The sequence below is a fragment of the Electrona antarctica genome (genome assembly GCF_951216825.1).
Source record: "Electrona antarctica genome assembly, chromosome: 15".
NCBI classification, from domain to species: Eukaryota; Metazoa; Chordata; class Actinopteri; order Myctophiformes; family Myctophidae; genus Electrona; species Electrona antarctica.
In genome coordinates this window covers 6,765,358-6,789,582 of record NC_136796.1, presented here as the reverse complement: position 1 = coordinate 6,789,582, position 24,225 = coordinate 6,765,358, and the positions used below count along the sequence as shown (strand labels likewise).

The following is a 24,225-nucleotide window of genomic DNA, read 5'->3' as shown; positions in this document are numbered from 1 at the left end:
AAAAGGGAAAAGAAACATATACAGTGAGGGGGAAAAGGGGTGGGGGGATTCAGATTTTACGGGGACCGTCCGTAGGTGCCCTTTGAGAGCGGTTTTGAAGGAGTCAAGGGATTTGCATGTCTTAATGACTGTTGGTAGGGCGTTCCACATTTTGGTGGCATAGGAGCGAAAATAATTTAGTCCCTTGTTTGTGCCGAATCTGGGTTGTACATGGTTTGTTGCACTCCCTCTGGTGTTGTGGGTGTGGACTTCGTTAACATTAAGGAAGTATTTAGACAGGTACATGGGTAACTTGGTGGTCTACATTCTATCTAAATAAAAAAAAATTCCTTTGCATAAGCCTGTAATGGCGTCGAAGCTAGGGCCAGTGCTGTGCTACGGGCTATGGGTGGAGTCTGAAGAGGTGACTAAGAATATATATCTTTGTTCACAGTGGATCGGATGGTTCACAACATTCCTATGCTAAATGCTTTTAAGGAGCACATTTGATAATTTGCTTGATGTTCTGTGTAAAGCACATTGAATTGCTAGATAAAACTTCCCTGACAGTAGTTATAATTTACACCTGGTCTCTTTGAAAAGGGATCATCGTCTAAGACAATAGAGACATGAAACGAGGCGATAATCACTGGAATGCAGCAGAGGTTCTTGCCTCGACTGCTGTGACTGAAAACAAACCTTTTCACTGTGCAATGTGTGGAATATTCACTTTGGGCTTATACGCTGAATACAATGTTCTGGCCTTTAGGCCTTTTGTACAATGCCCATTAACTTTAACTAAATCATTATAAAAAAACACACAGGATATCCAGGACAGCAATATAAAAGGAGGTTTGAATACAATACAAAATAAAGTAATTAGGTACAAATGAAACATATTCAGTTGTACACATTTTTAAAACGACGAGAGTTGCAGCAGACCTGCAATTTTCTGTGAGTTTGTTCCAGATGTGTGGTGCATAAAAACAGAAAATATGCCTTTCCCAGATGACGCCTTGTGACATCACGTCTCCATATATGGTCACGTCTCCATATATGGTCACGCCTCATGACATCACACCTCGTGACACGTCACGCCATATGGCCATCTCTATATATGAAGATCACGACACTGACCTCATCTAACCCTGGATAACCATACATGGAGAAGACTGGATCATCAGATAGATAGATAGATAGATAGATAGATAGATAGATAGATAGATAGATAGATAGATAAATTCTTTATTTTTGTGTCATGCACCCAAGGCTCCCAGCCCACATGGACTTATAGGACACACCATACAAATCATTGCTTCAATATTGCATAGATCTGCATATATGGAGCCGGCCAGCAATCTACATCTGACCTCAAACCCTTAGATCTCCATATATGGAGCCGAACTGTTCTGACATTCCATATGTTGATCTGACCTCATAAAACCCTGTACACTCAAGTCTCAAGACACGCTCCATATATGGCAGTGTGCCGTCTGCCGTCACCCAGGCGGATGTGTGCACGCGACCTCGCCCGCAGGGCGTCTAACTGGTATCTAAATATTGTTATTACTCTAATCTATGATATATTCTTCAAGTGACAGTAGGCTGACTTTGTAATTGTGTTAATATGTTGAAATTCCGAATTATAATTCACAATTCACAACTATAAACATTATAGGATGCCCGACCACATCTGTGTACTGTATAACATGCTAAAACAATATATATATATATTGCTATACACCAAGATTTTAACATTACTGTGTGCAGTTTACCGAATGTAAACTCCACTGTGCTGGTAGCTTTTTAAAGGATTGCATTGCACAGTACTTTATACTTTATAAACTGTGCACACTGCACGCTCAAATTAAATGCATGTCTCACACATTGGGTTTTAAACTTGTCCTTGTTATATCATAATTATGTTTTAGATTTTTCTGGCTGAGGGGGAATGGTACTTTTTCATATTCTTTATGGATAAAGTACATGGGGAAATTGACACGCACACACACGTACACACTCACCTTGACCATTTAACCTGCATATCGATTGTTGGGTTCATTATATTTTCTCTAAATATCTTAAACTTTGTAAAATGCTCTGAAATATATTTAAAGTTATTATGTTTTGTAATAACAATGCACATCTACAATATTGAATATATACACAATATATAGATTAGTACAAAGTAGCTTGTAACTCAAATTATTGCAGTGAAGCAAGTTCAATATTTTCCCCTGAGATGTATAGCAGAGTAGAAGCGTATACACATTGAAATACTAGTAAACCTCAAAACTGCACAGTACTGTAGGCTATACTGTACAGTAAATGTAGCTGATTACTTTCCAACTCTGGTAAAATGTGATGTGTTCTTTAATGCAGAAGTGAGTGTAATTGTGTAGAAAGGAGATTGACGTGAATAAGAGGTCATGTTGTTGATGTGTTAATGAACAGAACACATTCCAGTGATTATCACCTCATTCAGGACTGTGGTGATTTTTCCATATTTATTTCGCTACACTCAAATGAAATGCATGTCTGTGTTTTAAACTTTTGTCCATGTTATGTTTTAGATTAGCTAATTAGCTTATCAATGTACAGCAGTTCCAGAGGTGTGCAGGTGATGTGCATATAGTGATGCGTATCTAACCGTGTAACTGTGTAACTATGATTTGCATAATGCATATCAATGTCACAGTTGAATGTGCAAAGGAGTCGAGCAGATATGCATCACTGAGAGTCTGTTGACTTTGATGAAGACATTACATTTTATGTTCAACATTTACTCAGTGTACATTATATATGTTATAATTAATGAAACAAATGTATGCACAGTAATACAGATTCACAAGACTACATTGCAGTGTTGAATTTGAGATATACTTTGTCTTATGCACATGAATCCACATATATAGTATACCCTCATTCCTCCCCTGCACAAAATATCCTCGCTGGAAATAGACAATCTAAAAGTTCACAATGCATTGCAACTTGACACGTTGTGACCTTGTAGATCAGTTGTTTTCATGGAAGGTTCTTCACCTCCTATGACATGTCCAGAATTGGGCATTTCATCCCCATTAATCCACTGTGAAATGTGTAGAAAAGTACAATAGTTAATTGTAAACTATAGTCATTGGGCATCTATTTTAATATTATAAAGATATACTTAATAATAACTAGCTTATTAAAAGTCAGACACATTGATGCTTTAAGAAATAAAAGCCCTATATAAAATAATGGAGCATGGAGAGTCAGATCAAAATATGAAATTAATTCTGTACTGGCCATATATGGAGCGTGTCTTGAGTGTACAGGGTTTTATGAGGTCAGATCAACATCAGAACAGTTAGGCTCCATATATGGAGATCTAAGGGTTTGAGGTCAGATGTAGATTGCTGGCCGGCTCCATATATGCAGATCTATGCAATATTGAAGCAATGATTTGTATGGTGTGTCCTATAAGTCCATGTGGGCTGGGAGCCTTGGGTGCATGACACAAAAATAAAGAATCTATCTATCTATCTATCTATCTATCTATCTATCTATCTATCTATCTATCTATCTGATGATCCAGTCTTCTCCATGTATGGTTATCCAGGGTTAGATGAGGTCAGTGTCGTGATCTTCATATATAGAGATGGCCATATGGCGTGACGTGTCACGAGGTGTGATGTCACGAGGCGTGACCATATATGGAGACCTGACCATATATGGAGACGTGATGTCACGAGGCGTCATCTGGGAAAGGCATATTTTCTGTTTTTTACGCACCACACATCTGGAACAAACTCACAGAAAATTGCAGGTAAAAATGTGTACCACTGAATATGTTTCATTTGTACTGTACCTATATACTTTATTACTTTACTTTTTATTGTATTAAAACCTCCTTTTATATTGCTGTCCTGGATATCCTGTGTTTTTGAGTGGTGTAAACCACTCCTACAACTGGCTTTGTTAGTTTACGCGTCTGTCTGTCTGTTCGTACCAAAAAATGAGCACGGTTGCTATGGTCACCCAGTTCACACAGGTGTGATTTCATTACGTCAGATATTACGTCAGACCACAGCTGATCAGTCTATATAAGACCTTACACCACTCAGTTCACACGGGTGTGATTTTTGTCTCCACCAGGCCGAAGGCATGGGGAGAGAGTATGTTTTGCACTCCGTCCGTGTGTGTGTGTGTGTGTCCTTCCTTCCGTCCGTCCGTTATCAGCTAATCTCCGGCACCGTTGGCCCGATCCATGCCAAACTTTGCACACACACTCCCTGGATGCCAAAGACAAACCTCTGCCCCAAATATTCCTCAACGGCCTGTTATAGCGCCACCATGAGGCCGATTTAGGCAAAACACATTTCTGTAGATAACTCGTACACATTGTTCAGACAGACAGGTCGGTTGTTCTTAAATCTAAATCGGTTCCACTTCCACGGTTCAATGTTTGGTTTCGGGTGGGAAGGACTTCTTGGAAATGTACAGCGAATAAATAAATAGACGCTTCGCTTTGCGAGTTGCGGATCCGGTCCGGATTCTAGAGCGGATATGTTTAAAAAACGACGCGTCCGTTTTGTACACAAAACAGACAGGATACAGTAGAGTAGGCGGGCTCTAGACCGGATCCAGAACCCATGGGTGAATTGGAAAAGCGAGTTTAGAGTAGTGGAGAGATTCTGTTTCCCATCCGTTTCTGATTGGCTGCCGCTTTCTCTCACGTTGACGCTGTGTGTACAGTACAGTTACAGTAATGGTCTCCTCGCCGCAGGGCGGCAGCGGAAAATGGCTTGCCTTGCCGCACCCGCAGGCCCGCACCGCGTTTTGCTGACCGTTGCCACATTGAAATGTCGGATATTTAGTTTGTGATGATAATTATGCATTTGCGACTGGTGTTGCATATTCATTAAATCACACCTGTGTACAGTACACCCCATGATACATCATTCTGAACGCTAATTCAGACTGGCCAACATTTCTACCAAGTGGACATGCAGGCTCAATTAAATGGGTTTAGCTTGATTAGCTTGACGCATCATCATAATCACCATTGCTTTTTGATTGATTGATTGATTTATTAACAGTTTGCAGAATTACAGTACATTTCAAGTACAACTCAATACAAAAACTGTTAACAGTGAGTGGACGACACCATAACGCATTACACTTGTTTACAATAGGGCCCACCATTTTCAATTCATCAATACATTTAGAGACGTACGAATATACACAACTATATAGTCAAAAAGAAATCATCATAGGAGGTAAAAAGGGAAAATAAATATAGGCTATACAGTGAGGGGAAACAGGGGTGGGTGGGGGATTCAGATTTTACGGGGGCCAGTTTCGAATTGCAGCCGTCCGTAGGTGCCCTTTGAGAGCAGTTTTGAAGGAGTCAAGGGATTCGCATGTCTTAATGACTGTTGGTAGGGCGTTCCACATTTTGGTGGCATAGGAGCGAAATGAATTAAATCCCTTGCTTGTTCCGAATCTGGGTTGCACATGGTTTGTTGAACTCCCTCTGGTATTGTGGGAGTGGACTTTGTTGACATTAAGGAAGTATTTAGACAGGTACATGGGTATCTTGGTGGTGTAGCGAATCTTGTGGACCAGACCCATTGCAAGGTGCTGTACTCTGTCGTCAACCCTAAGCCATTCCAGCCTGTCAAAGTGGGCAGGGGTGAGGTGGGTGAGGCCAAGTAGTAGCCTGACCAGTTTGTTTTGGGAAGTCTGGAGCCTTGTTTTAAGGGCCTTAGAGGTGCTGTCACTGCTGTGGTACCAGGAGGTGCAAGCATAGTCGAAGAAACCTTGTACGAGGGCTCCTGTTAGGGTCTTCAAGGTGTTTTTGTTGACCAGTGAGGAGATCCTGTATAGGAATCTTGTTCTTTGGTTGACCTTTTTGATTACGTTGGTGGCCATTTTATCACCGGAAAGATTTGCCTCCAGGATGGAACCGGATGGAATCTATTAGGCCTATAGGTCATTTCATCTTTTCATGTGATAATATTGTCACCCACTCTAACCAAGAAGCCATCTGCCTTGCTGAGATTACTATTTGATCCAAATAGAATGGATTCAGTTTTTCCCAGGTGTAAAGATAGTTTGTTATCAGCGAGCCAGGTGCAGATTCTACCAAGTTCAGAGCTGAGGGCCTTTTCAACCTGAGTTTGTTGCTATCCGAGACCAGCAGTGCTGAGTCATCTGCGAACAGGAACAAATTGCAGTCACAAGCTGATGTCATGTCGTCGACATATATTAGGAACAGTAAAGGTCCTAGTATGCTTCCTTGTGGAACGCCACAGCTGACTGGGAAGGGGGGCAGTGTTCCATTCACCTCCACCATCTGTTCTCTCCCCTCCAGGTAGGATTGCATCCAGCTCACTGATGTGCTATCACTTGTTTGCATGATTTCAAATCTATTGAAATGCACAACATAGAATAAAATAGGCCTATTGACCGTGGTGTTTTCGTTCAGAACTTCTGCAGGCTTTAGACTGCACTTATTGCTATATCCATAATATCCACAAGAGGGCAGCCTTGGTCTGAACTTGAGGATTCGTTAGTTTATGCCATGGAGTGACATTTCTCTGTTATTCTGAATTTTCAATAGTGTGCACATCCATACTAAACGGAGAATGAACATCATTTGTAAGTTTTCTTTGAGTATACTAGTTTCTCAGGAAAAAAACAAAATAAACATGTTTTCAATGCTTTTATTTAAAAAAATAAAACTCAAGTACTGTAATCCATAAACTGTAAAGTGAAGTACAGGCAAAAATGATGAATATCGACATCAAATGGGTCCATACAGTGCTATCTGTCTTCTATCGAGGAATGTACTCATCATGGTTCCTGAACAATCTCTTGATGCATCATCAATCATCACCACCAGTGAGTTAATTCTCTGACAGAGTAACTGTCACCTGCACATTGAACAAGCTGTGTGTCCACAGGTGAAGAGTCCCAGGTGAACTTCTTCTTCAGTCCAACTGTTCTCTCTGTGGACCAACTAGGCTCCTGCTCCACTGCTGACCCATCGGCATCCTCTGACAGAGGAGAGGCTTTGCAGCCCAGACCAGAGGGACTGTCTTTCTTCAGGATGGAGTCAATGGAGAAAGAACTGCTGAACTTCACCTCACATCTGCTGTTAACAGCTTTGCAGGCTGCAGCTGGTGGGGTCATCTCCTTTCTCTCTGTGGAGGTGAACTCTGGGAACCACTCCAAAAGGCCATGGAAGTGACGATGCACCATCTTTTCTGTTATTTTGCTGTGATCCAGTTTCCAGTAGTTACATGGGGACTCTGGGCTGAATGAAATCTGAAAATGAAAGAACGGTACGGTTAGAATGTATTGAGATGAGATATGAGAGCTCAGGTAAATACTGAATAATTTGTGACAATTCTTATCAGCGAAAGGAATTTATATTTACCTTGACAAAACATGTGTCTGTTGACAAGCGGACTCTGATGGTGTTCTCGAACGATTTTGTCCGCCGAGATCCCAATGAGTCCAGTCTGTTCATCAACTGCAGGAAAGAAAAATACGTGTTATTATGAATGCATTCTTGGAGAAGTCAAATTTACATTTGATATAAAATGGATATCACTGGCAGAGATAAGGTCAAGTTTGAAGTAGCTAATGTTGCCCAGGAAAGGAAAAGAGTTAAATTATTAGTAGGATTGTGCGTTTCTTACCTGACTGAAGGTGAGCATCTTTTCTGGAGAGTCTTGTAGGACGAAGGCAATCATTGCCAAGTAGGTTTTGCACTCGTTGAACCTTTCTTGCCGAGTAGCATTGGGTGGATCGGGACTCATGCACATTCTCTTGGTGGGTCTAGCAGCAGCACAATCATCAGTGAGTCCATCGTCTGAGTAGATCCTGTCAACAGTTCTCTCTGTAGACCAATTACGCTTCTGCTGCACTTTGACCGACCCACCAGACTCCTCTGACAGCGGAGAGGCTTTGCAGCCCAGACCAGAGGGACTATCTTTCTTCAGGATGGAGTCAATGGAGAAAGAACTGCTGAACTTCCCCTCACATCTGCTGTTAACAGCTTTGCAGGCTGCGGCTTCAGGAGAGTGGAGCGTTGTGTAGTGGTCTGGTGGTGGTGTGGTCAACATATCCTTTCTCTCCATGGAGCTGAATTCGGGGAACCACCAGATAACTCCTTTGAAGTGACGACGTGCCATCTTTTCTGTTATCTTACTATGATCAAATCTCCAGTTGTTCCATGGGTCTGACGGGCTCAGTGCAATCTGAAAAGTAAAGCAGTATGTTGTCAGTATAATGATATTTCAGCTATTTAGAGTTGACAGTTTACATTTTTATCAGTGAAATGTTTGTTTGGTTAATGTATATTTACCTTGACAAAACATGTGTTGGCTGACAAACAGACTCTGATGTTGTTCTCAAAGGATCTTGTCCTTGTAGACCCAAATGCTTCCAGTCTGTCCATCAACTGCATGGAGGAAAAAAATAGAAATCAAGTTACAAATTAGGTCTGAAATAAGTTACCATGTAGACCTGAGAGCCTTCGCAACACCAAGTGACGGCCTTTTATCCCCATATATGGCATTACATTACATTATGAAATGTATCAAACGGTTAGCAGCAGGATGGATTGTCTGTTTCTTACCTGACTAAAGGTGAGCATCTTGCCTGGAGAGTCTTGTAGGATGAAGGCGACCATTGCCAAGTAGGTTTTGCACTTGTTGAAACTTTCTTGCAGAGCAGCATTGGGTGAATGGTGGTAAGACAGGTGAGGTCCGTGGTTTTCAGACATCTTGTATCTTTGTTGTAGAATCAAGTCCAGGACACAGAGCAGTGGTTTGAGAAGTTCTCTCAGTCAGTAGCTTGTGCTGAATGAGCAGATGTCCAGGTCTCTGGATATATAAACCCTGTTGGAACAATAGGACATTAGAAGGTGTGAATTCCTGCTTGGTTAATGAGGGCCTTTCCATAGATGAGCTTTGATGGCCAGGGTGGAGCCAATGACCACAACAACAATAGACCATGTCCAACAGATCCTTTGGAGGTATCTGGGTGTAACATTCATTTTAGTTTTTAGTTTTTATTTTAGTATGAATATCAGAGTGACAGTGGAAACAAACAGTATTCATTTCTCAAACAATGATCTTCAAATCCGTTTATTTTGGATAAATATTCACAGAGCATATCAATATTTTTTGTTCATGGTTGTCTCATTATATTTTGAGCATGTTGAACATATTGACATTGAGAAGTAAAAACCCAACGTGTATGATTGTTATTACCCATATAACCTTCACATTCAGACTTCAGACTGTCCCACATAACACAAATCCAATCTATAATGTTCGTACACTAATTCATGTCCATGTCCAATATATTTTTCTACTTGTATGTAGAGACAGATGCCATGGGTTCATTAACCCAGCATCCAATAGTTTCAATGTACTGTACTGTGTAAATGTATAATACATGTGTTGACTTCATTGAATGGCCCATTAGCCTCACAAACCTCCTGGAGTATGCATATGCATTATGCACATCACCTACACAGTTAGATACACATCACTATTATGCACATCACCTACACACCTCTGGAATGGCTGTACATTGATAAGCTAATGTCAGCAATGTATAATAAATGTGTTGACTTCATTGAATGGCTCATTAGCCTCACAAAGCCTGTGAGTCCTGGATGAGGTGATAATCACTGGAATGTGTTCTGTTCATGAACACACCAACAACATGACCTCCTATTTACGTCAATCTCCTTTCTACACAATTACACTCACTTCTGCATTAAAGAACACAGTCACATTTTACCAGAGGTGGAAAGTAATCAGCTACATTTACTGTACAGTACTGTACTGTGAAATGTTGAGGTTTACTAGTATTTAAATGTGTCTACACTTCTACTCTATACATCTCAGAGGCAAATATTGAACTTGCTCCACTGCAATTATTTGAGTTACAAGCTACGTAATTGTATACTAATGTATGGTATTGTAGACGTACATCGTTGTTACAAAACATAATAACATTACATTTATATATGTAAATGGTCAAGGTGTGTGTGTACATGTGTCACACAGGTTATCCACTAAGACATGGTTCTCAAACTTTGTAATTGCAACCATAGGTCGCATTTACTATGAAAACGTGCAATTCCTGTGCGATTCCCGTCAGTGTATCATTCAAAATCCCCATACATGGGAAAGCCCCCATATATGGTGCCTAGGTCTTGTGACATCGCGTGACATCATCAGTGGAGATCCCTGATGTCATCAATATTGGCCGGCAACTCCACATCTGACCTCAAACCTCAAATCCTTAGATCTCCATATATGGATATATGTCCATTCATTTAGACAGGCCTGCCCCAACGTTATTAGTGCAGCCGCGCCCGGCAGCTGGCGAATACTAGAGTTCTCAACAGGCCAGAAAATTAAGGCCTGGCCCTCATCAAACCCTGTACACTCAAGAGAATGTCCCCGCTGCCACCCTTAGATCTCCATATATGGAGCTGACCTGTTCTGAAATTCCATATCTTGATCTGAACTCATCAAACCATGTACACTCAAGACATGCTCCTTATATGGCCAGTACAGAATTCCTGCGCTCGTCCAGCAGTCTGCCGTCAACGAGGCGGATGCGTGCAGCCGTGCACGCTTCTCGCCCTTATGCGTCTTACTGGTTAATTAATAGTAATATAATTCAGTATTAATGCAGTGAGGGGAAAAGGGGGTGGGGGGATTCCGATTTTACGGGGGCCAGTTTCAAATTGCAGCCGTCCGTAGGTGCCCTTTGAGAGCGGTTTCGAAGGAGTCAAGGGATTTGTCTTAATGACTGTTGGTAGGGCGTTCCACATTTTGGTGGCATAGGAGCGAAAAGAATTTAGTCCCTTGTTTGTGCTGAATCTGGGTTGTACATGGTTTGTTGCACTCCCTCTGGTGTTGTGGGTGTGGACTTCGTTAACATTAAGGAAGTATCTAGACAGGTACATGGGAATCTTGTGGACCAGACCCATTGCAAGATGCTGTACTCTGTCGTCGACCTTAAGCCATTCCAGCCTGTCAAAGTGGGCAGGGGTGAGGGGGGTGAGGACAAGTAAGAGCCTGGAGCCTTGTTTTAAGGGCCTTTTGAGGTGCTGTGGTACCAAGAGGTGCATGCATAGTCGAAGAAACATTGTACGAGGGCTCCTGTTAAGGTCTTCAAGGTGTTTTTTTCTAATGGAAATATATATTTTTTTAAAAACAGGGTCGTATTATAATCGGGGACTAGACTATTTGACATTCAATGTTCTTTTTCCACAAAGAGTCTTGAAAAATGGGGATTGTCTTATAATGTATAGGATGCCAGGTCAATAATGACCTTGCATCAGTCTACATGCTATCTAAATAAAAAATGTTTCCTTTGCATAAGCCTGTAATGGCGTCGAAGCTAGGGCCAGTGCTGTGCTACGGGCTATGGGTGGAGTCTGAAGAGGTGACTAAGAATATATATTTTTGTTCACAGGGGATCGGATCGTTCACAACATTCCTATGCTAAATGGTTTTAAGGAGCACATTTGATCATTTGCTTGATGTTCTGTGTTAAGCACATTGAATTGCTAGATAAAACTTCCCTGACAGTAGTTATAATTTACACCTTGTCTCTTTGAAAAGGGATCATCGTCTAAGACAATAGAGACATGAAACGAGGCGATAATCACTGGAATGCAGCAGAGGTGGCATGAAACTCTTCTCTTCTTGCCTGGACTGCTGTGACTGAAAACAAACCTTTTCACTGTGCAATGTGTGGAATATTCACTTTGGGCTTATACGCTGAATACAATGTTCTGGCCTTTAGGCCTTTTGTACAATGCCCATTGTACAATGCCCTGTACAATGAGAACAGGGCAATACAAAGTGTTTTAACTAAGTCATTATAAAAAACACAGGATATCCAGGACAGCAATATAAAAGGAGGTTTGAATACAATACAAATGAAACAAATGAAACTTATTCAGTTGTACACATTTTTAAAACGACAAGAGTTGCAGCAGACCTGCAATTTTCTGTGAGTTTGTTCCAGATGTGTGGTGCATAAAAACAGAAAATATGCCTTTCCCAGATGACGCCTTGTGACATCACGTCTCCATATATGGTCACGTCTCCATATATGGTCACGTCTCCATATATGGTCACGCCTCGTGACATCACACCTCGTGACACGTCACGCCATATGGCCATCTCTATATATGAAGATCACAACACTGACCTCATCTAACCCTGGATAACCATACATGGAGAAGAAGATCATCAGATAGATAGATAGATAGATAGATAGATAGATAGATAGATTCTTTATTTTTGTGTCATGCACCCAAGCATGACAGCCGAACTGTTCTGACATTCCATGTTGATCTGACCTCATAAAACCCTGTACACTCAAGACACGCTCCATATATGGCCAGTACAGAATTAATTTTACATGTTGATGTGACTCTCCATGCTAAAGCGCTCGCCCAGCAGTGTGCCGTCACCCAGGCGGATGTGTGCACACGACCTCGCCCTCAGGCCGTCTAACTGGTATCGAAATATTGTTATTACTCTAATCTATGATATATTCTTCAAGTGACAGTAGGCTGACTTTGTAATTCTGTTAATATGACTATGTTGAAATTCAGGTCTGAATTATAATTCACAATTTACAATGTAGGCATTATCATCAGTCTAACAGTAGAATATCCAAATAAAAAAAGATCTGTACATTGAAACTATAAACACTATAGGATGCCTGACCGCATCTGTGTACATAACATGCTGCACATTACTGTGTGCAGTTTACCGAATGTAAACTGCACTGTGCTGGTAGCTTTTTAAAGGATTGCATTGCACAGTTCTTTATACTTTATATACTGTGCACGCTCCAATTAAATGCATGTCTCACACATTGGGTTTTAAACTTGTGTCCTTGTTATATCATATGTTTTAGATTGTTCTGGCTGAGGTGGAATGGTACATTTTCATATTCTTTATGGATAAAGTACATGGGGAAATGGACGCGCACGCACACTCACACACACCTTGACCATTTACCCTGCATATCGATTGTTGGGTTCATTATAATTTCTTTAAACATCTGGAACTTTGTAAAATGCTCTGAAATATATTTAAATTCAATGGGCCTCATGCGCCAAAATGTTTGAGAACCACTGGTTTAGAGTTCACAACCCAACCCAAACAAACGCACCATACCCACCACACACCCCTTCAAGTTACGAGGATTTGGATTCATCATCATAAGAACATGCTTACGAACAATTCTGCCTACTTAAGAACGTTTCATGAATCTGACTGGACTTCTCTTAGGAATTCACTTAGGAAGAAATGTAAGAGGAAAAGTTAGGAACTTATTGGCGCATGAGGCCCAATGTTTTTTTTTTTGTAATAATGCACATCTACAATATTGAATATATATACATTAGTACAAAGTAGCTTGTAACTCAAATTATTGCAGTGGAGCAAGTAGAAGCGTAGAAACATTGAAATACTAGTAAACCTCAAAATTGCACAGTACTGTAGGCTATACTGTACAGTAAATGTAGCTGATTACTTTCCAACTCTGGTCAAATGTGTGTTCTTTAATGCAGAAGTGAGTGTAATTGTGTAGAAATGAGATTGACGTGAATAGGAGGTCATGTTGTTGGCAGGCCCGTGGGAAGTACTTTACACTCGCAGGGGCTGAGCGTCTAGTAGGGGGTGCGCGCGCATAGCGCGCGCCGCAAAAATGCGCGTGCACGCGCATCATGCACGCGCATTTTTGCGCATTTTCACGCGCAAACGTGGCCTTTACTTTCCCTCTCCACACGCAAGTTATATGAACGAACTGACACAGGCAATTAACCAGGATAAGGTGCCAATACTGTGATACAGCATATTTATTAGGCCTGGCCTATCTCTTTTTTTTTTCTTCCCCTCCTGTTCGAGGGGGGGCTGTGCCTGGGGGGAGGGGGTGCTACAGCCCCCCCAGCACCCCTACTTCCCTCAGCCCTGGTTGTTGGTGTGTTCATGAACAGAACACATTCCAGTGATTATCACCTCATCCAGGACTCACAGGCTTTGTGAGGCTAATGGTACATTCAATGAAGTCAACACATGTATTGTACAGTACAGTACAGTACAGTACAGTACAGTACAGTACAGTACAGTACAGTACAGTACAGTACAGTACAGTACAGTACAGTACAGTACAGTACAGTACAGTACAGTAATCCATGATCGTATGTAAACCAATAACCTATCCTCAGTCTAAACATTATAATAACATAATGTGTACATGGAACTATACAAACTATAGGATGCCAGGTCAATCTGTCTACATAATAATATGTATTATTATAATATTTAATAATAGTAATATAATAATATTTACCACTCAAATGAAATGCATGTCTGTGTTTTAAACTTTTGTCCATGTTTTAGATTTAGCTTTTAGATGGTTTTCTGGCTGACACACACACACACACACACACACACACACACACACACACACACACACACACACACACACACACACACACACACACACACACACACTGGAAAAACCTAAAAACCTAAATGTCTAATATGGTATAACATTGCTGACATTAGCTTATCAATGTACAGCCGTTCCAGAGGTGTGCAGGTGATGTGCATAATAGTGATGCGTATCTAACTGTGTAGGTGATGTGCATAATGCATATCAATGTCACAGTTGAATGTGCAAAGGAGTCGAGCAGATATGCATCACTGAGAGTATTTTGACTATGATGAAGACATTACATTTATGTTCAACATTTTACTCTATGTACATTATATATGTTATAATTAATGAAACAAATCAATGTACAGTAATACAGATAGAAGACTACATTGCAGTGTTGCAAAGAACACAATTTGATGTGAGAGTGAATTTGAGATATACTTTGTCTTATGCACATATATACCCTCATTCCTCCCCTGCACAAAATATCCTCGCCGGAAATAGACAATCTAAAAGTTCACAATGCATCACAACTTGACACGTTGTGACCTTGTAGATCAGTTATTTTCGTGGAAGGTTCTTCACCTCCTATGACATGTCCAGAGAATTAATCCACTGTGAAATGTATAGAAAAGTACAATAGTTAAAAGCTAGTTCACGGCTTCTACGCGTTTGGCGTACAGGGCAATTAAAATAAGTTCCCGTGTTCTATGTGGATGGCGTGGGTTAATTGTAAACTATAGTCATTGGGCATCTATTTTATATACAGTATACTTATAATAACTAGCGTATTGATACATTGATGCTTTAAGAAATAAAAGCCCTATATCACATTTAACCTCATCAAATATGTTCAAAATATAAAGAATAGACTTCATATTTAATATATTATGAAATTGCAAAAATGCAAAAGTTACCTTTTGCATTTTGCTGTAACTGTCAGATTGGGGTCCATGTTGTCCACAATCCAACACTAAATAATGTCCAAACATGGTAGTATTAGTGCAATGACACTGTATATCAATATAGACTATACACTATAGAGTAGCCTCAGTCTGTTTCAGGTACAAACAATGAAGTGGATAAGGTGATAATCACTGGAATGTAAGCAAAACTTCCCCTCATTGAATAAACATGAACCAGTAAACTCAAATATATGCTGATGTTCATTTAAATTAAACATCGTTAGAACTACACCTGAAGATGGTGAATGTATTTGACAGACTAGGTTTTAATTTTTTAAGTTTACAGTATATACATCACAGAATTGAAATAAATTAAACAAATAGCCCAGAAATGTACAGTTCAGTTCTAAGTGTTCAACATGCTCAAAATATAACGAGACAACAATCAACAAATATTGGTAGGCCCTGGGAATCCATATCCAAAACCAAAATAAACAAATTGAAGATCATCATTTATTTGATGAGAAATACATTCTGATCGTTCCACTGTTACAATTCAATTCAAAGGGCTTTATTGGCATGAGAAAACATACCTTTACATTGCCAAAGCAAAAAGTGGAACAATACAGTCAAAACAAAATGTATGTACAATTGAAAGTCAGAATCTTCAATAAATCTAAATCCAAAATTTCTACCAAGATCACTAATGCAGATAGTGGAGGAATACACACAATGATTAGTCTTTAGGGTGGTTGTGTTCCATTTTGATATCCTTCTCCTATCACAACAATCTTGCTAAAAAATGTAGACTATATTTAAAATTAATATAATCTATTTTCTTTCTATGAAATAAAACTAATTATGAATGTTCCACCCAGATATACCTCCAGAGGATCTGTAGGTATATATTGTTGTTGTTGTGGTCATTAGCTCCACCCTGGCCATCATAGCTCATCTGACAAGGGTCCCATTTAGCAGGAATTCACACCTTCTAATGTCCTATTGTTCCAACAGGGTTTATATATCCAGAGACCTGGACATCTGCTCATTCAGCACAAGCTACTGACTGAGAGAACTTCTCCAACCACTGCTCTGTGTCTTGGACTTGATTCTAATCTACAGCAAATATACAACATGTCTGAAAACCTTGGACCTCACCTCTCTTACAAAGTAATTAAACAATGCAAAACCTACTTGGCAATGATCGCTTTCATCCTGCAAGACTCTCCAGAAAATATGCTCACCTTTACTCAAGTAAGTAATAGACACACCTGTTAAGCATTGCAATTTGACATACATAAATGATTAAGCAAAAGTAAACATGTAATAACATTACATATATAATTCAGTATTATATATTTTCAAGGAATGTATTGTCTTATTTCATACCTGATTTGTAAATTAATTTACAAATTATTTGTTTTTCAGTTGATGGACAGACTGGAAGGATTTGCTTCTAAATGGACAAAATCTTTTGAGAACAACATCAGGGCCTGTTTGTCAACGTACAGCTGTTTTGTCAAGGTAAATATAAATCCCTCTAATGAAGAATGATTCACTGATACATTCTCCACGGTTCAGGGAAAAACATTCAATAGCCGAACTCTCACAGCTTAATCAAATCTAACAGTACATTTTCTGTTTGTTTTTGCTTCACTTTCAGGTTCCAAATGGCCCAGATGCTGCATGGAATTACAACCCCAACTATTGGAAACTTGATCATAGTCAAATAACAGAAAGGATGGTGGAACGTCACTTCCTAGGCCTTCTGGAGTGGTTCCCAGAGTTCACCTCCACAGAGAGAAAGGAGGTGTTGATCACACCACGACCACCACCACCACCGTACCACTACACAACTCTCCATCCTAGTCCTGAAGCCACAGCCTGCAAAGCTGAGGTGAAGTTCAGCAGTTTCTCCATTGACTCCATCCTGAAGAAAGACACTCCCTCTGGTCTGTGCTGCAAAGCCCCTACTCTGTCAGAGGAGTCCACGGAGAGAACTGTTGGACTGAAGTGGAAGGTCAACTGGGCCTCTTCACCTGTGGACACACGCCCTGTTCAATGTACAGGTGACAGTTACTCCATCTGCACAACAGGAGGCAGCCAAGACCATGAACTCACTGCTAGATCTGGTGCTGCAGCTAGACCCACCAAGAAGAGGTTGTTGAGGTTGAGTCCACTGAGTCAGCAAGAAAAGTTCAACCATTGCAAAACCTACTTGGCAAAGATCGCCTTCATCCTGCAAGACTCTCCAGAAAAGAGGCTTACCTTTAGTGAGGTAAGAAACACATCTGATAAAACAAAAACTGTTTAATACATTAAAATGTAAAGTTGTCTCATTTCAGACCTAAGTTGTAATATCACTTTTTCTTTTTTCCCAGGTGATGGACAGACTGGAAGCATTCGGGTTTGGGAGAACAAAGTCCTTTGAGAACAACATCAGAGTCTGTTTATCGACCAGCAAATGTTTTACCACGGTAAATATTAATTCATCTGATTATAATATTTAAATGGTGGAATAATGATACTTGATTGATGATGATGACTTATACTGATCAAGCTTAATCAAACTTATTTTCTTTTATTTTCAGATTCCAATGGGTTGGAATGGGTTGTGCAGGAACTACTGGACAGTTGATCATAGTAAAATAACACAAAAGATTCTGCGTCGTCACTTCGAAGGAATTCTGGAATGGTTCCCTGAGTTGACCTCAGTGAGAAAGGAGCTGTTGACCCCACCACCACCAGAAGCTGAAGCTGCAGCCTGCAGAGCTGTTAACAGTAGATGTGAGATGAAGTTCAGCAGTTCTTTCTCCATTGAGTCCATCCTGAATACAGACCGGTGACAGCTACGTGACTCCATCTACTGAAAAGGCAGATTCAAAGAGGAAAAAAAACACTTGCTGTTGATGATAATGTATCGAGAGATTGTTCACGAGTCATGATGAGTTCCTGGACAGAAGTCCTAAAGCACTGCTCCTTATTTCTACACTTATTTGACCCTGATATTCATCATTTTGTCTGTAAGAATTCTTGGCTGTACTTTTTCTACATGTGTATTATTTTTTGTAATAAAGCATCGAAAAACATTTTGTGTTCGTTTTAATTTTTCTAAATGTTAAGTATAATGGTTTAGCTGCGTGCACTGCACATGATTGAAGTCTGATGAAATTGAAAGAAGATTAAATAGTATAGACAATATCTAAATTAATGTTTAATAATTAGATCAAGATAGCTAAGATAAGCTTTTTTAAATGTTTATGGAGAGATTTGGGAGAGAAATTGAGGGTGTGAGATGGCACTATCCATAGAATATTAATTCATATTAACAGATAATCTATAATTATTCCTCACACAACATAATATTTTACCAAATAAAAACAAAAGCATTATTTTTGTAGAGAAGGACTGCCACATGTAAGACTGCAACTTTATTGATATGAAGCCATAGACATTTATCCGTGGCTAACTGCATATATGGAGCCGGCCAGCAATCTACATCTGACCTCAAACCCTTAGATCTCCATATATGGAGCCGAACTGTTCTGACATACTATACCAAATCAAATCAAACTTTATTTGTATAGCACATTTACAACAGCCAAAGCTGACCAAAGTGCTGAACAGAGTAAGACAGTAGAGCTGAGCATAGCAATGTAAAACAATTAAAAGAGAGACAATAAAATATAAAACAGAGCATACAATAGCACAGAGCAGGAAATCAATATATAGGTAAATCAGGTGCAGTTAAAGGCGAGGGAGAACAGATTAGTTTTGAGGATGGATTTAAAAGCCCCAATTGACAAAAATATGTTGATCGTGCACTCGTCCTTCCTGTTCTGACATTCCATAATGTTGATCTGACCTCATAAAACCCTGTACACTCAAGATACACTCCATATATGGCCAGTACAGAATTAATTTCATATGTTGATCTGACAGTAGTCTGCCGTCACCCAGGCGGATGTGTGCACACGACCTCGCGACCTCGCCATCAGGGCGTCTAACTGGTATTGAAATATTGTAATTACTCTAATCTATGATATATTCTTCAGGTGACAGTAGGCTGACTTTGTAATTGTGTTAATATGACTGTTGAAATTCAGGTCTGAATTATAATTCACAATTTACAATCTAGGCATTATCATCAGTCTAACAGTAGAATATCCAAATAAAAAAAATGATCTGTACATTGAAACTATAAACACTATAGGATGTACATAACATCTAAATTAAAAAATATATATATTTTACTATACACCAATGTTTTAACATTACTGTGTGCAGTTTACCGAATGTAAAATGGTAAATGGTGCATTTATATAGCACCTTTATCCAAGGCGCTTTACATAGATTGTGCATTACATTCACCTATTCACACACACAATTCATACACCGATGGCGGCAGAAACCATGCAAGGCACCAACCACCACATCAGGAGCAATTAGGGGTTCAGTGCCTTGCTCAAGGACACTTCGACACTAACTCTGGGGGAGCCCGGGTTCGAACTGGCAACGGGTTCGAACTGGCAACCTTGCGGTTACCATCCAGCCACTCTACCCCTGAGCCACTGCTGCCCCAATGTAAACTGCACTGTGCTCGTAGCTTTTTTAAGGATTGCATTGCACAGTACGTTATATATTGTGTACGCTCAAATGAAATGCATGTCACACACATTAGGTTTTAAACTTTTGTCCTTGTTATATCATATGTTTTAGATTTTTCTGGCTGAGGGGGAATGGTACATTTTCATATTCTTTATGGATAAAGTACATATAGGGAAATTGACAAATTTAAGTGATACACACACAATTTATTTGACCATTTACCCTGCATATCGATTGTTGGGTACATTATATTTTCTACAATATATATACATTAGTACAAAGTAGCTTGTAATTCAAATTATTGCAGTGGAGCAAGTTCAATATTTTCCTCTGAGATGTATAGCAGAGTAGACGCGTAGAAACATTGAAATACTAGTAAACCTCAAAATTGCACAGTACTGTAGGCTATACTGTACAGTAAATGTAAATGATTACTTTCCAACTCTGGTAAAATGTGAAGTGTGTTCTTTAATGCAGAAGTGAGTGTAATTGAGTACACTCAAAGTGAGTAAAAAGTCTACATGCTATCTAAATAAAAAATGTTTCCTTTGCATAAGCCTGTAATGGCGTCGAAGCTAGGGCCAGTGCTGTGCTACGGGCTATGGGTGGAGTCTGAAGAGGTGACTAAGAATATATATATTTGTTCACAGTGGATCGGATGGTTCACAACATTCCTATGCTAAATGCTTTTAAGGAGCACATTTGATCATTTGCTTGATGTTCTGTGTAAAGCACATTGAATTGCTAGATAAAACTTCCCTGACAGTAGTCAGGGAATTTACACCTTGTCTCTTTGAAAAGGGATCATCGTCTAAGACAATAGAGACATGAAACGAGGCGATAATCACTGGAATGCAGCAGAGGTGGCAAGAAACTCTTCTCTTCTTGCCTCGACTGCTGTGACTGAAAACAAACCTTTTCACTGTGCAATGTGTGGAATATTCAGTTCACTTTGGGCTTATACGCTGAATACAATGTTCTGGCCTTTAGGCCTTCTGTACAATGCCCATTGTACAATGCCCTGTACAATGAGAACAGGGCAATACAAAGTGTTTTAACTAAATCATTATAAAAAAACACACAGGATATCCAGGACAGCAATATAAAAGGAGGTTTGAATACAATACAAAATAAAGTAATAAAGTAATTAGGTACAACATATTCAGTGGTACACATTTTTAAAACGACGAGAGTTGCAGCAGACCTGCAATTTTCTGTGAGTTTGTTCCAGATGTGTGGTGCATAAAAACAGAAAATATGCCTTTCCCAGATGACGCCTCGTGACATCACGTCTCCATATATGGGCACGTCTCCATATATGGTCACGCCTCATGACATCACACCTCGTGACACGTCACGCCATATGGCCATCTCTATATATGAAGATCACGACACTGACCTCATCTAACCCTGGATAACCATACATGGAGAAGACTGGATCAGATAGATAGATAGATAGACAGATAGATAGATAGATAGATAGATAGATAGATAGATAGATAGATAGATAGATAGATAGATAGATAGATAGATAGATAGATAGATTCTTTATTTTTGTGTCATGCACCCAAGGCGCCCCGCCCACATGGACTTATAGGACACACCATACAAATCATTGCTTCAATATTGCATAGATCTGCATATATGGAGCCGGCCAGCAATCTACATCTGACCTCAAACCCTTAGATCTCCATATATGGAGCCGAACTGTTCTGACATTCCATATGTTGATCTGACCTCATAAAACCCTGTACACTCAAGTCTCAAGACACGCTCCATATATGGCAGTGTGCCGTCTGCCGTCACCCAGGCGGATGTGTGCACGCGACCTCGCCCGCAGGGCGTCTAACTGCTATCGAAATATTGTTATTACTCTAATCTATGATATATTCTTCAAGTGACAGTAGGCTGACTTTGTAATTGTGTTAATATGACTGTTGAAATTCTGAATTATAATTCACAATTCACAACTATTCACAACTATAAACATTATAGGATGGCCGACCACATACTGTATAACATGCTAAATATATATATATATATTTTACTATACACCAAGACATTACTAACATTACTGTGTGCAGTTTACCGAATGTAAACTGCACTGTGCTGGTAGCTTTTTAAAGGATTGCATTGCACAGTACTTTATACTTTATAAACTGTGCACACTGCACGCTCAAATTAAATGCATGTCTCACACATTGGGTTTTAAACTTGTCCTTGTTATATCATAATTATGTTTTAGATTTTTCTGGCTGAGGGGGAATGGTACTTTCTCATATTCTTTATGGATAAAGTACATGGGGAAATTGACACGCACACACACGTACACACTCACCTTGACCATTTAACCTGCATATCGATTGTTGGGTTCATTATATTTTCTCTAAATATCTTAAACTTTGTAAAATGCTCTGAAATATATTTAAAGTTATTATGTTTTGTAATAACAATGCACATCTACAATATTGAATATATACACAATATATAGATTACAAAGTAGCTTGTAACTCAAATTATTGCAGTGAAGCAAGTTCAATATTTTCCTCTGAGATGTATAGCAGAGTAGAAGCGTAGAAACATTGAAATACTAGTAAACCTCAAAATTGCACAGTACTGTAGGCTATACTGTACAGTAAATGTAGCTGATTACTTTCCAACTCTGGTAAAATGTGATGTGTTCTTTAATGCAGAAGTGAGTGTAATTGTGTAGAAAGGAGATTGACGTGAATAAGAGGTCATGTTGTTGATGTGTTAATGAACAGAACACATTCCAGTGATTATCACCTCATTCAGGACTGTGGTGATTTTTCCATATTTATTTCGCTACACTCAAATGAAATGCATGTCTGTGTTTTAAACTTTTGTCCATGTTATGTTTTAGATTAGCTAATTAGTTTATCAATGTACAGCAGTTCCAGAGGTGTGCAGGTGATGTGCATATAGTGATGCGTATCTAACCGTGTAACTGTGTAACTATGATTTGCATAATGCATATCAATGTCACAGTTGAATGTGCAAAGGAGTCGAGCAGATATGCATCACTGAGAGTCTGTTGACTTTGATGAAGACATTACATTTTATGTTCAACATTTACTCAGTGTACATTATATATGTTATAATTAATGAAACAAATGTATGCACAGTAATACAGATTCACAAGACTACATTGCAGTGTTGCAAAGAACACAATTTGACATGAGGGTGAATTTGAGATATACTTTGTCTTATGCACATGAATCCACATATATAGTATACCCTCATTCCTCCCCTGTACAAAATATCCTCGCTGGAAATAGACAATCTAAAAGTTCACAATGCATTGCAACTTGACACGTTGTGACCTTGTAGATCAGTTATTTTCATGGAAGGTTCTTCACCTCCTATGAGATGTCCAGAATTGGGCATTTCATCCCCCATTAATCCACTGTGAAATGTATAGAAAAGTACAATAGTTAATCATTGGGCATCTATTTTAATATTATAAAGATATACTTATAATAACAAGCTTATTAAAAGTCAGACACATTGATGCTTTAAGAAATAAAAGCCCTATATCACATTTAACCTCATCAATATGTTAAAATAAAGAATAGACTTCATATTTAATATATTATGTAATTGCAAAAATGCAAAAGTTACCTTATTTTGCATTTTGCTGTAACTGTCAAAGACTGGGGTCAATGTTGTCCACAATCCAGCACTAAATAATGTCCATACATGGTAGTATTAGTGCAATGACACTGTATATCAATATAGACTATACACTATAGAGTAGCCTCAGTCTGTTTCAGGTACAAACAATGAAGTGTGGATAAGGTGATAATCACTGGAATGTAAGCAAAACTTCCCCTCATTGAATAAACATGAACCAGTAAACTCAAATATATGCTGATGTTCATTTAAACACTGTTAGAACTACACCTGAAGATGGTGAATGTATTTAAGTTTTACAGTATATATCACAGAATTAAGTTCAGTTCTAAGTGTTCAACATGCTCAGTCAAAATATAACGAGATATTGATCGTTCCATGTGAAAACATACCTTTACATTGCCAAAGCAAAAAGTAGAACAATACAGTCAAAACAAAATGTATGTACAATTGAAAGTCAGAATCTTCAATAAATCAAAATCCAACATTTCTACCAAGATCACTAATAATGCAGATAGTCGAGGAATACACACAATTATTAGTTATGTTCCATTTTGATATCCATCTCCTATCACAGCAGCTCACCCAG

At 39.2% G+C, this 24,225-nt stretch overlaps 2 protein-coding genes across 2 annotated transcripts in view; both read left to right on the top strand.

Moving 5' to 3' along the window:
* LOC306938810 (uncharacterized protein) overlaps positions 1-24,225 on the top strand; it is an 88,651-nt gene that overhangs the window by 49,276 nt on the left and 15,150 nt on the right. The window lies entirely within an intron of this gene.
* LOC306938626 (forkhead box protein Q1-like) lies at positions 16,395-18,220 on the top strand (the record flags this gene model as incomplete). The annotated part of the gene is made up of 5 exons (XM_079522888.1): positions 16,395-16,628; positions 16,803-16,898; positions 17,038-17,652; positions 17,756-17,851; positions 17,966-18,220. Exons 1-5 carry the CDS (start codon positions 16,509-16,511, stop codon positions 18,218-18,220), a joined length of 1,182 nt encoding a protein of 393 aa, XP_079379014.1. The 5' UTR covers positions 16,395-16,508.